Source organism: Furipterus horrens, unplaced genomic scaffold (assembly GCF_987537825.1).
Source record: "Furipterus horrens unplaced genomic scaffold, mFurHor1.1.pri manual_scaffold_7, whole genome shotgun sequence".
NCBI lineage: Eukaryota > Metazoa > Chordata > Mammalia > Chiroptera > Furipteridae > Furipterus > Furipterus horrens.
Genome location: NW_028327177.1, coordinates 93,379,846 through 93,393,348, shown reverse-complemented (window position 1 = coordinate 93,393,348; position 13,503 = coordinate 93,379,846). Strand labels below are relative to the sequence as shown.

At 33.4% G+C, this 13,503-nt stretch overlaps 1 protein-coding gene across 1 annotated transcript in view; it reads right to left on the bottom strand.

Annotated features, from left to right (window-relative positions):
- DNAH12 (dynein axonemal heavy chain 12) overlaps positions 1 to 13,503 on the bottom strand; it is a 291,227-nt gene that overhangs the window by 247,981 nt on the left and 29,743 nt on the right. The window contains exons 6-12 of the mRNA XM_090282944.1: positions 12,748 to 12,906; positions 12,337 to 12,532; positions 10,714 to 10,902; positions 10,002 to 10,158; positions 9,247 to 9,338; positions 3,681 to 3,859; positions 1,583 to 1,718 (exon numbers count right to left, since the gene is read on the bottom strand). Of these exons, the coding sequence (XP_090139070.1) occupies positions 1,583 to 1,718; positions 3,681 to 3,859; positions 9,247 to 9,338; positions 10,002 to 10,158; positions 10,714 to 10,902; positions 12,337 to 12,532; positions 12,748 to 12,906 (1,108 nt within the window). The remainder of the gene's footprint in view (positions 1 to 1,582; positions 1,719 to 3,680; positions 3,860 to 9,246; positions 9,339 to 10,001; positions 10,159 to 10,713; positions 10,903 to 12,336; positions 12,533 to 12,747; positions 12,907 to 13,503) is intronic.

Here is a 13,503-nt window from a genome sequence, read left to right as displayed (position 1 = left end):
AACCCAATTTAAAAATGGTCACAGGACCAGAATAGTGGTCCTACCAAAGTGGACATACAAATGGCCAAACATATGAAAAGATGCTCAACATCACTAATCATCAGAGAAACACAAATTAAAACCACAATGAGATAGCATCTCACAGTTGTCAGGGATGTGGAGAAAGGGAAACTTTTTTGCCTGTTGGTGGAATGCAGACTTGGTGCAGCCACTGTGGAAAGAAGTATGGAGATACCTCAAAAAATTAAAAATGGATCCGCCTTTTGACCCAGCAATTCCACTTCTTGGAATATATCCAAAGGAACCCAAAACACTAATTTGAAAGAACATAAGCACCCCTGTATTCATTGCAGTGTTGTTTACAGTCCCCGAGATATGGAAGCAGCCCAGGTGTCCATCAGGAGATGAGTGGTAAAACAACAATGGGACATTTACACAATGGAACACTACAGTAGTCCCTTTCTATATCACGGTTCACTTATTGCGGCCTCACTGTATCACAGGATTTTTTAAATATTATATTTAATTATTTATCACGGATTTTTCACTATATCACAGGATTGTGCAGTACTGTAAATGTATGTTGTTAAAGTTACATAGGTTTAAGAGTGTAAAATAAATGTAAGGTTCCTACTTCGTGGGGGCGGGGGGATCTAGAACATAATACCCATAAGTGAGGGAAAATTGTACTCAGCTGTAAAAAAGAAGAAAATTTTACCCTTTGCAACAGTATGGATGGACCTGGAAAACATTTTGCTAAGTGAAATAAGCCAGTCAGAGAAAGACAAATACCATATGGTTTCCCTCATATGTGGAATTTAATGAACAAACTGAACTAATAAGCAAAACAGAGACAGACTTATAGATGGAGAGCCGATGACAGCTAGTGGGGGGTGGAGGAGTTAGGGTTTTGAGGGATTAAACAAAAAGGAAAAAGAACTCATGAACATGGACAACAGGGTGGTGATTGTGGGGCAGGTGAGGGAAGTATAAGGAGACTAAATGGTAATGGAAAAAATACAATAAAGATTAAATTTAAAAAATAAAAATAACTTTTGTTGAAGCATATACATATAGTTTACGTAACTGAAAGAAATAACATTTAGATTATTGTATAAACCAAGTGAAAACCTCTAGAGGAGAGAAGTAGTTATGATCAGAAAGTCATACACAAAGTGCTTCTGGGTGCTAGCAATATCCTATTTCTTGACCTGGGTGGTGGCAACATAAGTGCTTACTTTATAACTATTTAACTATATATTTTATCATATTGTTTATCAATATGTTTATCATATTATCAATATGTTTATCATATTTCACAGTGATAAGAACTATTTTAAAATATGTAAATTAAAACATTCTGCCCTAACTGGTGTGGCTCAGTGGGTTGGGCAATTGGTTTGATTCCTGGTCAGGGCACATGCCTGGGCTGCAGGCCAGGTCCCCAGTTGAGGGAATGTGAGAAACAACCAATCAATGTTTCTCTTGCACACCATGTTTTTCTCCCTCTCTTATTCCCTCCTTTCCCCTTTCTCAAATAAATAAATAAATAAATAAAATCTTTTTGAAAAAACATTCTTACCTTGATCCTAAAAACCAATTGTTGAATTCCTATTGTTCGGGCTTTTTCTACATATGATATCAGATCCATCATCTCTTTGGTTGTCTCAGGGACTTTCAATGCATGTTCTTTAATTGCTTCAAATTCACTGCAAATACTGACATAAAACTCTGCTTTACTACAGTTCTGGTAATTAATGTTCAATAGATGTGTGTTATTATGATTACTGTAAAATAAGAACTCTGATATCCTAAAAATACTGGTTAATTCACTAAGATATCTTAAATATTCAAGCATAATTTACCTGATATAACTCAACATATATTATACATCTATAAAATTAAGGTAACATTTTCATATAAAATTATGGTATATTTAATTTTTTTCTATTGATCTCATCAACTCTCTGAATATCCAGACAAGCAGTGTAACGTAGAGCATACTTTGGATCAGACAGTCCTAAATCTAAATTCTGCTTCAGTTGTTACCAGCTTCGTGAATTTAGGCAAATCTCTGAGGTTTAGTTTCCATATCTATAAAATAAAATTATTAACATTCATCTTGCTATATTGTTATAATATAATAATGAATAAAAGGGCCTAGTATACAATACACTCTCATTTCCTAATAACTATAATTTTAATATAATCATTATTTTTATCATTATTAGTGCCTCTTGTGAAACATGGCAGAAGAACATGTAAAAAGATCAAAGCCTTGTATACATTTTTTTAAATCTACAATTCTTTTCGAGTATCTTGTGTAAGAATATCTTATAGTCATTAATTCAACTAAAGATACATTTCATAGAACCTTTCCCCTGTGCTTTGCAATATCTGTATTGTCATGTCATTACCAGAAATATCAGAAAAATCTCATGCAAAAGCAAAGTATAAAAGAGGTAAGTGATTTTAAAAAATAAAATTAGTTCATGTAAGCATTTTATTTCTACTATGCGGTAAATATACTTCATTCATTTAATAAGTAATTGAGTATCTCACAATATGCTAAGCAACGTTCTAAGCAGTGGAGCTATAACAGTTAAAGATCAAGTCCTTTCTCTTGTAAAGCTTACATTCAAGTTCAGAGACAAAGCACATAAATACATAACACAATTTTAGGTAGCAAAAAGTTCTATGAAGAAAAAGAAAGCAGGATAAAGAGTTATGGAGTGTAGAGAAAGGACTACTATTTTATACAGAGTGGCCAGGGAAGGCCCTTTCAGGGAGGTGATAGTCAACATGAGAAAAGAAAAGAGTAAGGACTGCAAATATCAGGAAAAAGCTTCCAAGGAGGAAAAGCAGCAAGATAAACACCCTGAGGTAGCAATAAGGTTGGCATATTTTAGGAACGGCAAGCTGGTCAACATGAATACAAAGATGAGGACATAAAATAAAGTTGGAGGGGTAAGCAGGAGTCAGATCATGTAGGGCTTGAGAGTTAATTCTTTTTCTCCCCCAGATTTTTTTTTAACTTTATTTTTATCAAAAATGTAGGAGGTATATGTTAATGTGGATAGTGCAAATAAGACATATGATCATGCTAGGGGTGTTTTCTTCCTGCTAGAGTAGAATCTGAGTGTTTTAGGGAGACATTGCAGCAAAAGAAAAGGAGGCAAACAAAATGAGAGCATGGTAGCCCAAGCAGATGATAAACCAAACTGTGAAGTAAGCAAATTGCACATACACACATTCAGCTAGCAGGCCACAAGTTTATTAACCCAATTTTATAGCCACCTTGCAAAGTAGGTATCAATGTCTTCATTTTACAGGTGAGAAGAGTAAGCTAGGTGACACAGCACATAAATACTGGGGTCAGGAATAACTCCAGATATTCCCAATATCACTGAAATGCTACAGTCTTTCCATTTTCATGCAACCTGTGTCCAAATATCGGTTTATTTCAATTTCTTCTTCTTTTTTTAATCCTGAGTTGCCTCAAAACTAGCCTCAAATAGTATCAAACAAAAAGAAGCCAGATCAATGCTACTGCAAAGGAACCTCCATGGGAGGCAACTATGGAGAAAAAGTAGAAAGTACTACTAATATTTTAATTTTATTATTAGCAAAATATTTCTTTTAGCCCAATAATTCTAAACTTGGCAATTAATTCTACTTACCATTCATTTTCTTTTCTATGTTTTGAAGCTATGTCATTTAATAATACATTTGCAAAGGCTCTTGCTTTTTTTGTTAGGCCTCTCTTCAAATCTTCACAATCCAAACGAACCATAGGGAAATGAACCCACTGAGGTAAAAGCATTATTTCTGAGGCAAGACTGAAAAATTTTCCTATAAACTTAAAAAAAAAATTACATTAAAAAAACACTTAGCACTTTAATTCATCAATGATTTTTACAGTATTATGGTGAACTTCTTAATTACATAATATAAATATAAACTCATTTATTTTTGCTAAGTAATTAAATTTTTCTCCTTTGCTGCCTAAATCTTTTTTTCACCTGTCCTTTCACTAAGAAATTTGCCAGTCTACCAGTAAATATCCAATATGGTGCCATTTACAGCATTAATATCTAAAACTTTCAGAAAGTGAAATTTCCCTCAGTAATTATTGATATTAAAAAGAAACCCCAAAGTCAACTCAGCTCTCTGTTTAGAAACAAATCTGTATCATGTGGCAATTTGCGTAGCTGACAAATACTTGCTTGTGCCAATATTGATGCCTCACGGAAGATTCTAATTCAATCTTCAGGAAAAGAAATACGTGTAAGGAACTTTTTGGTTTTGATCAAAATAATTCAGGAGAGAAACATTGTGTTCTGCTATTACCGAATGTTCAAAACATTGAGATTTATACATTCTTAATACCCAGACAATGGGATAATTTTTCAAAATTAAATAAAGTATGAAAAAACCTAAAAAGTTATGATGTGTTTTCTGAAACTGATATGTACCTAACAACTTTGCACAGTTTTGACTTAATTCCACAATCCATCTTTAATGTTGCCTCTCCACCGTCTTAGTCACCCAATCTCCACCCTGCACCAAATGCTCCATTTAAAAAAAATTCCTGAAAGAGAATTTCCCTTTATTTCCTTTTCACTCAATGCTACGTTATTTTTCTAGTCTCCAGTATTTTGTGGGTTGGGCTTAAAGCTTTCAATGCTTAAGGGAGCTGAGGATATTAATTAATTCAAAGACTACATTAAGCACCTGCTTGGTTCTTGGTTGATAATATACCAAATAAAGAGTAAATAGAGCTGATAGCACTGAAAAAGGAGAACAGATGTTTTCTTAGTCTCAAGTATCATCATCCAGTTTTTCTGGGATGTAATTAATATATGTGGAAAAGAAAATGGGCTCCAGCAAAGAAAATAAAGCACACTGGAAGCAACAAAAATATCCAATACAGTAGAAAAAATGGTATATCAATACAATGGAGTATTATGTTATAATAAACTACAACTATATGCAAAATATGGCATACAAACCACAATTACAGTATGTCTAGTATTTACAAAGAAATGTAAGGATATATTACTAAATCTAAAAGTAAATTTTTAAACAGTTAAATAAATCATCGAGAAATTACAATATTCTAGGAAATTTCACAGAAAATACTATACCTAAGGAAAAGAAATCATTGTAAAACCCAATAAAACATATGCAATTACCAGAAATATTAAAAAAAAAAAAATCAGGGGGGACTAATTGAAAGAAAGTGAAGGGATTAGTCAAAGAACATACATGAAGGGCCCACGAACATGGACAATGGTGTGGGAATTGACTATGGAAGTGGGGGATGAGCTGGGTGGAGGGAGGTGAACAGAAAAAAGTGGGAACCTGGAGTTGCTTAAACAATAAAATATTTTCAGAAAATAAAACCTGAAACACTTTAAGAAATAAATTTAGGAAGATATTTGCAAGACCTGTACAATGAGAATTATAAAACATTGTAAAAAGTTAAAGGAAATCCAAATAAAATGAAATACATACTATGGTGAATATATTAAAAGATTAAATTTTAAGATGGCAATTCTTCCCAAATTGATTGAAAGAATTCAATGCAATCTTAATCAAAATCCTAGCTGGCTCCTTTATAGAATTTGAGAGGCTGATTTTAAAATTTATGTAGAAATATAAAAGGTGTAGAATAATAAAATAATTTTCAAAAAGAAAATTGGAGAACTTAAATACTTGATTTTAAAACTTACCATAATATTACAGAAATCAGGATGTGTGGTATTCACATAAGAAGAGATATATAAATCAATGGAAAAAATAAATAAAACAGAAAATCCAGGAATAGGTCTGCCCATGAAAATAGGATCCTACATGGCAGCGGAGTAGGTAGAAGTTAACACTAACCTCCCAGGACCAAACTGAAATTACAACTAAACTATAGAACACTCAACCAGAAACAGACCCATGACTCTCTAGTCAATTGAATTTCAACAAAATGGCTAAGACAAATTAGTGGATAAAAGATGGCATTTTTAAATAAATGATGCGAGAACAACTGGATACCCACATGAAAAAACTGAATCATGAGCCATATCCTGAAGCATATAGAAAAGTTGTCTCAGTATAATAAAAAGTCAAAGCACATACTGAGAGAACGTATTTGCAAAACATATTTCAGATAAAAGACTTTTATCCAAAATATATAGAGACCTCTGAAAATTAAATAAGAATTTTCATAATAATATAGCTCACTAAAGTAAATCCAGTATTACTGAACCATAGGAATACAAAAACCCAATTTAAAATGTGCAAATTATTAGGACAGATCCCTTATTTTTAATGACACATATATGAAAAACAACACATTAAAATATGTTCAACATCATTAGTCATCAGGATAATACAAATTAAAACCATAAATTTGTCAGAATTCATTTAACTGTATAATTAAAATGGGTGCATTTTATTGTATACAAAACAAACTTCAGAGGACTTCCGGCCAAGATGGAGGCTTAGACGGACATGCTCAGCCTCCCTCTACAACTAGAGAGGAATACAACTACTTCAAAACAAAAGATAACTAGAAATTCCAGAAAATAAAACTACACGGAAGCCCAACGTACAAAGTTATAAACCAGAGGCGCCCTTTGGGCAGGTAAGAAGAGCGAAAGGGGGCGGAGCTGCTTGCGGTAGCACCAGGGACAGCGGCAGGGAGAGCTGTCTCAGCTGCAATCTAACGCCGGCAGCTTGCGACCCCAACGCTGGGAAAAGCAGCCACCACATCGCCCGGAACAGTGAGGCCCAGAGGGCGGGAGGACGGATCCCAGTCTCCTAGCAGAATAACTGCGGGAATCCATCTTGGACCCCCGCCCCCACACAAAGAGCCACGGCGCTGCAAAATAGGTTGTGGATAGCCACTGGTCGCTGGGTAGTGACGACAAAGTGCCACAGCACAGCGAAAAAGATTGCGGACCGCCACTGGTCGCTGGGTTGTGACGAGTACACAGGCATTGCCCCCTATAGCGGGCCCAAGAAAACAAAACGCATCTGTCAAAATGAGGCAGACATCTACAGAAATCCCGGTAGTGCAGCTCACCAGGCAACAGATGAAGAACCTGACAGATGAACAAATAAGAAACCTGTCAGAGGCTCAGTTCAGGGCCATTGTTATCAGGTGGCTTACAGAATTAACAAAAGATCTGGAAAAAGATGAGAAAGAATTGAAAAACACTCATACTGAAAGGAACAAAACCTCATGTGAGACAGATGGTAAGGAAATAAAATCCAGAGTTCAAATCAACAAACCAGAACATAGAGAAGGAACAAACAGTCAACCAGTGCAGAGAGCGGAAACGGGAAGCAAGGAAAATGATGAGAGGATCAGAAACCTCTGGGACAGCTATAAGAGATCGAATATATGAATTATCGGATTGCCAGAGGGCAAAGAAGAAGAACTAGAAGCTGAAAAATTAAGTGAAAATATAATAAAGCAGAACTTCCCAAACTTGGGGAAGGAAATAGACTTACAGGTCCAGGAAGCACAGAGAGTTCCAAAACAATTGGACCCAGGGAGAACCACTCCAAGACACATTATAATCAAAACGTCAAAAGTTAAAGATAAAGAGAGAATCTTAAAAGCAGCAAGAGAGAAGAAAAGAATCATGTACAAAGGGGTCCCAATTAGACTATCAGCTGACTTCTCAAGGCAGACCCTGCAGGCAAGAAGGGACTGGCAAGAAATATTCAAAGGAATGAAAATCCAAAATCTACAACCATGAATACTTTATCCAGCGAAGCTGTCATTCAAAATAGAAGGGCAGAGAAAGTGTTTCCAGGACAAAATAAAACTGAAAGAGTTCATTAGATCCAAACCACTGTTATATGAGATGTTAAAAGGACTGGTTTAGAAAAAAGAAGATCAAAACTATGAACACTAAAATGAAAACTGCATCACAAGAAACAATAGAAGCTAGGGAATCGAAGCAAAGGCAAACTAAATAGGCAATGAGAGTGGAAAAAGAACTATAGGTATGGGGAGCATATTGGGGGGAGGTCAGCAGGGAAGGGGGAGAGGGAGGGAGATGGTATAGGAATTAAGAAACATCATAGGAGGGAATGGAATAGACAGAGAGAGGTTGAGAAGAACTATATGTACAACCAGTGGACATGGACTAAAAGGGGGGGACAAGGGGAGGGAGGGGGGCCACCAGGTGAAGGGGAGCAGAGGGAAGGGAAATTGGAACAAATGTAACACTGTAATCAATAAAACACATTAAAAAAAATTAAAAAAATAAAAATATCCAAGTTGGAAAAAAAAAAAAACAAAAAACTTCAGTGAAGCTGGTTTTTTTTAAGTTAATCACTCTTGAAATTAATCAAGGATGGAAAGGGAAATGAATTAATGAATAAATATGTGATGTAGCAAACAGTAAAATGTTAGACTCTGGGTGGGACTTGCATAAAATTTCTTCAATTTCTCTATATGTTTAAATATTTCATAATAAAATATTGGAAAAATTACTGTAAAAAAAGAGAAAATGAAGAAACAAAAGCCTAATTTTAATCAACAGAATAAGGTCGCTTCAGGAGGTAGGAATCTTTTTCTCATTCAATTGTCTTCCCCACTGCTGCCCGAATTATCTTTCTGAAACTCAGATCCAAGTATATTATTACTTCAATGGCTAAAAGCCTCCAAAACAAAGTACAAACTCTTCAGCAAAGATACCTGAAGATTTCCACCTACGGCACCAACTTACATTTCCAACTTCATATTCTAAATGCACCTATACACATCTACTTCAAAGCCTAGCTCACTTTTTACTACTTTAAAAAACCTTCATCAACTTCCCAAAGCAAAAGCAATCATTCCCTCTTCTGTGCTTCTCCAGCACTTCGTCCATATCTATATTCCAGTACTTACATCAATATACCATAGTTGTTATTTCTATGTCTGGCTTCCAGGCCAAATATAATCTTCTGAGAACAATGTTAATGTTTTTTGTTTGTTTGTTTGTTTTTTATCACCAAAATCTTGCTAAGTGTCTAAACGTGATGAAGAAATTTTGCTGAATCAATGAATGAGTAAATAAATTAAATTAATGATAAAATAAATTATCAAGGGAATCTGTTAAGTTTACTAAAATGATGTTTTGAATAAGAAACTCTACTAACTTTAATTGAAGCTTTTATTTTCTAGAATAAAAATATTATAATTTTTTTATAATTCAAAAGGCATTAATGAAAAACAGAATTGCCACTTACCTCTGTGTATTCATCAAAAGTATGATCTTCTGCCTGAAAAGTCTCTATCATCTCAACTGCAGTGCCATCAAGAAGCCAATTATATTTTTCAACTGAAAATGAATAATCTAATTTAAATCTCAATAATACCCCTTTAAAAATATCAAGTGCTTTTTTTATATGATTGATCATAGAACAGAGTAGTCGATTTAATGAAATATTATTATTAATAAAGTATTAACATGCATTAATAAAAATAGGATAAAATAAAATAGGCTTAAGCAAACCTGGTTAAACACAGATGTTTTAAAATAAAGATAATAGGGTATGTAATGATCTTAAAATAACTTAAAAATACAAATAAGCCAGTTAATAATTGGTTTTGCTTAAGAAACTCTCAAATAACAATTATCTATCCTGATCTCATACACACTTGAGGAGACTATAAAAATGAGCTGCAGGCTCTTCAAAACTATTCTTAAAAATTACCTTGTTTTCACCCTGGATTTAGCTTTATCCTTATTCCAACATCTCTGCTTTCTATTTTTTTGGCTTTATCACTCTGCTACAGTTAACATTTGCCCTTTGGACCAGAGAACAGAATTCAAGTTTCTTAGATTTAACCCTTCATGTTGTGAAAAGCCATGTCCATGCTAACTTCTGGGTCTTCCTGCTCTTTCATGGCAGCCCCATACAACCAAATATCTGACCAAATTCTAGTAAAAATAAAGTATCATTCTTTTATAAAAAAGGTATAATATTTTTGTCACATATACCGTATGTCTCATAATGTTGTCTTGCGCCTTCTAAGTTATGATGTACTGCCACCTTCAGTGTATCAAGAGCCCACTGTAACATGTGTTCAGGAAGTTCTGTGTCAAGATTTACAGTTGTTGAAGTTCCTGAGAGCCAAGAGGGTACTGTCTGGACATTCTAACATAAATAAAAATGACATTTTATAAAATAAATCTCTGTGTGATTGCTCTATGTGTAGATCTTATGTTTTTGAACATTTCTTTTCAGGTTTCAGTTGCTAAAGAAAAGGTAACTTGATGCAAATAATGATTTAAAGTTGTATAGTTTTTAGTGTAGTATAAACAAGTTGCGCTAGTTTTCTACCAACCAACAAATATTTATTGAGTAACTATAATTGTCAAAGTGACTATACTAGAAAGCTCTGGAAAAAACAAACATAACTTGGATCTTGTACTTAAATAGTTTACAACTCATTAAGGAAGAGGAGACACACAAAAGTATCATGACTATTGTACAATAAAACTCATAAGGGGTGAATGTTATCTTCAGCCAGGAGACTTTCTCAAAGAGAAAACACTTATTTTTTTAAATGTAAAATGACTTGAAGTATGGAAATAAAACAAAGAATTATAATATTTTATATACATAAATACTTTATGGAGCTTCTACTCAATTTAAAAATTTGAAAAAGAGCCATATAAAGAAACCTGATAGGTAAGGATAAACTAATACCTGCAGAGCTTCAGCTATTCGCTCTACCAAACCCAAAACGACATCTTCCAAATCTTGAAAAGTAGGGTAGAATTCCATTTTAGCATCATCAAATGTCAATTCCATCTTAAATATTGGCAGCCCTCGTTGATCTTCTTGGTCAAAGAGTTTTACAAATCCTTCTACAGTTCTCTTTAAGAGATCCTTTAGCTGCATGATATGATATTACTATTATTTTAGAAAGTAACCTTTAACTAAAATCAGTGAACTTATGGTCTATAATTAAGTCATTGTGACAATCCATTTGGTCCTGAAAATTATCTTCATTCAGCACACTATGTTCTTAATAAAATGTATTCTAAAATAATAAATAGAAAAATATATGCAAACTTTAAGTTTTTTATAGAATATCAACAATCTTAAAATGGAATCTTAGAAGAATCTTCCCCATTCTCTAGTAATTTTGTCCCTGGAACAGAAAACATTCCAGAAGATGAAACAACACAGTGAAGACTGAGAGGAGGAGAGGCCTGATACCTGAGGGTAAAGGTGTCATGGGGTGACAAGCACATGGGATGAAGAACAGTGGTAAAGTGACAACTAGCAGCTATTGTCACTAGAGCCAATTGTTTAATATTCAAAATTTTTGTGAGCCAGTTACTAAACCCATGGATGCTTGAAAATCACCACGGTGGGAATATGTACACCATGGAAATTAGCAAAATTAGGATTGTTGTGTTTGCTCTTTTTTCTGAAGAAGCAGATTCCCAGCACACCAGTAAGTGAGGGAGAAACCACTGGAACTTAGAAATGTGCACAATAAGTTACTAACGTATGAATAATGTGTTATTGTAAAGAACCAACTATTGGAAATTTACCCAAGCAGACAAATATAGATCTAAATAATCTTCAAAATGTTCCTCATCTCTTTACTTCCTATCAAATGATCATAGCTGTCTTAAGGGGATAAAGATAGAAAGCAAATCATGTATATTAGTTATAGTGTTACATACTAGATACATTGCAAAATACATGGAATCTTTGGAGATTTTTACCATCCACCAGGGAACGTTTTTATTCAAAACTATTTTTCTAGAAGTGTATTTCTACAATAGTAAAAACCTGAGAAGCCCATAAATATAATTGCATAAAATTAATATTCTCTTTTTGTTTGTCATTTGAAGATGATCAATAACATTTTGACCAAAATTTTACTGAGACCAAAATGAGAATCAATCAATTTAGAATTTCATAAATTCAAAAATACATTTACTAAGATAGTCCTTTGGTTAATATACTCCAATAAAGGTATAGATAATTAACTTATAGTCTTTAAACATGAGCCCAATAATCACTCAGAATATTGACACATACTTCTACACTTTCCTCTCATTTTAGATTACTTCAGAAATAAACAATTTTTCTGCTTAATTTATTTAAGTAAAATTATAGTAAAAATGATTTTTATAATTTACTTCAAAATAATTACTTAGCACTATGTCTAAACAGAACTTAAAATAATAATAATAAAACAATTTAAAATTAATAAATTTTAAGTAATAATTAGAATTTTTAATAGTTTAGTATTTTAAATACAAAATTAATTTAATAACATTATTATTTAAAATATAAAAACATATTTACTTGATTTGACATAAGTGTGGAAACACAGTTATAAAACGCATCCAATTTTTCAGGTTTAATGCCATCTAGTGCTTCCTTCTTGGTAAAAAGACTTATAACCTTTGGATACCATGTGTTCATTATGTTCTCTTCCGCCTTTCTAGCTTGTATTGATAGATCATTTTTCAGTGATTCACAATCAATTGGGCCTTTAGCTCTATTTATGAGAAAAATAAAAATGATTTTAAAGCAAATGATAGATATTGGTCTTGATATGCAATTGTTAAAACAAGTAAGATAAATTAAACTTTTTCTGAAATCTAAAGAAAAGTTCTGAAGATTTATCAATCAGTTTTAAAAATTATATAGTCAAAAATAGAAAGAACTGGAGACATTCAAATTGTAAATGTATTAATAAATACGGGATTTTACCTAATTCCTGTTAAGTCCAGCAAAACTGTATTACCAAATGTCATATAACCAAGGTCCAGTAACATTTTCATAACTGGATGAACAATGTGCAAATTAGCTAATATTTGTCTTCTTGTCTGCAGATAACTAGAATGCCAAGGATTAGAATAATCCAGGCCTCTGGAAAAGCAATACATCACATTAAACAGGACCCAAACAATATACTCTAAATTTTAGAAATAATACTTATAAGATGAAATTAGTATTAAAGTGAGAAGACAGGGGATTGAGTAGAGGGAAATGTGGTCAGCCATGGGAACCTTAGGAGATATGCATGTAATAAAAATACATCAAGATCTTGAGAGTGCATTATCTTAAGGAAGAACAGAGCCATTTAAAAAAATACTTTTAAAGTTAAATTTATTGGCCCTGGCCAATGTGGCTCAGTTGGTTGGTCATCATCCTGCAAATCAAAAGGTCCCACTTCGATTCCTAGTTGGGGCACAGGCCTTGGTTGCAGGTTTGGCCTCCAGTCGAAGCACCTGCAAACAGCAACCAATCAAAGTTTCTCACATCAATGTCTCTCCCTCTTTTTCTCTCTCCCTTACCTCTTTCTAGAATCAATTTAAAAAAATTAATTTTTAAAAAATTAAATTTATTGGAGTAACATTAATAACATATGAAGTTTCAGGTGTACAACTTTATAATACACCATTTGTATATTCTATTGTGTGTTCACCACCCTAAGTCTAGTGTTCTTCGGTTACCAAATATTAG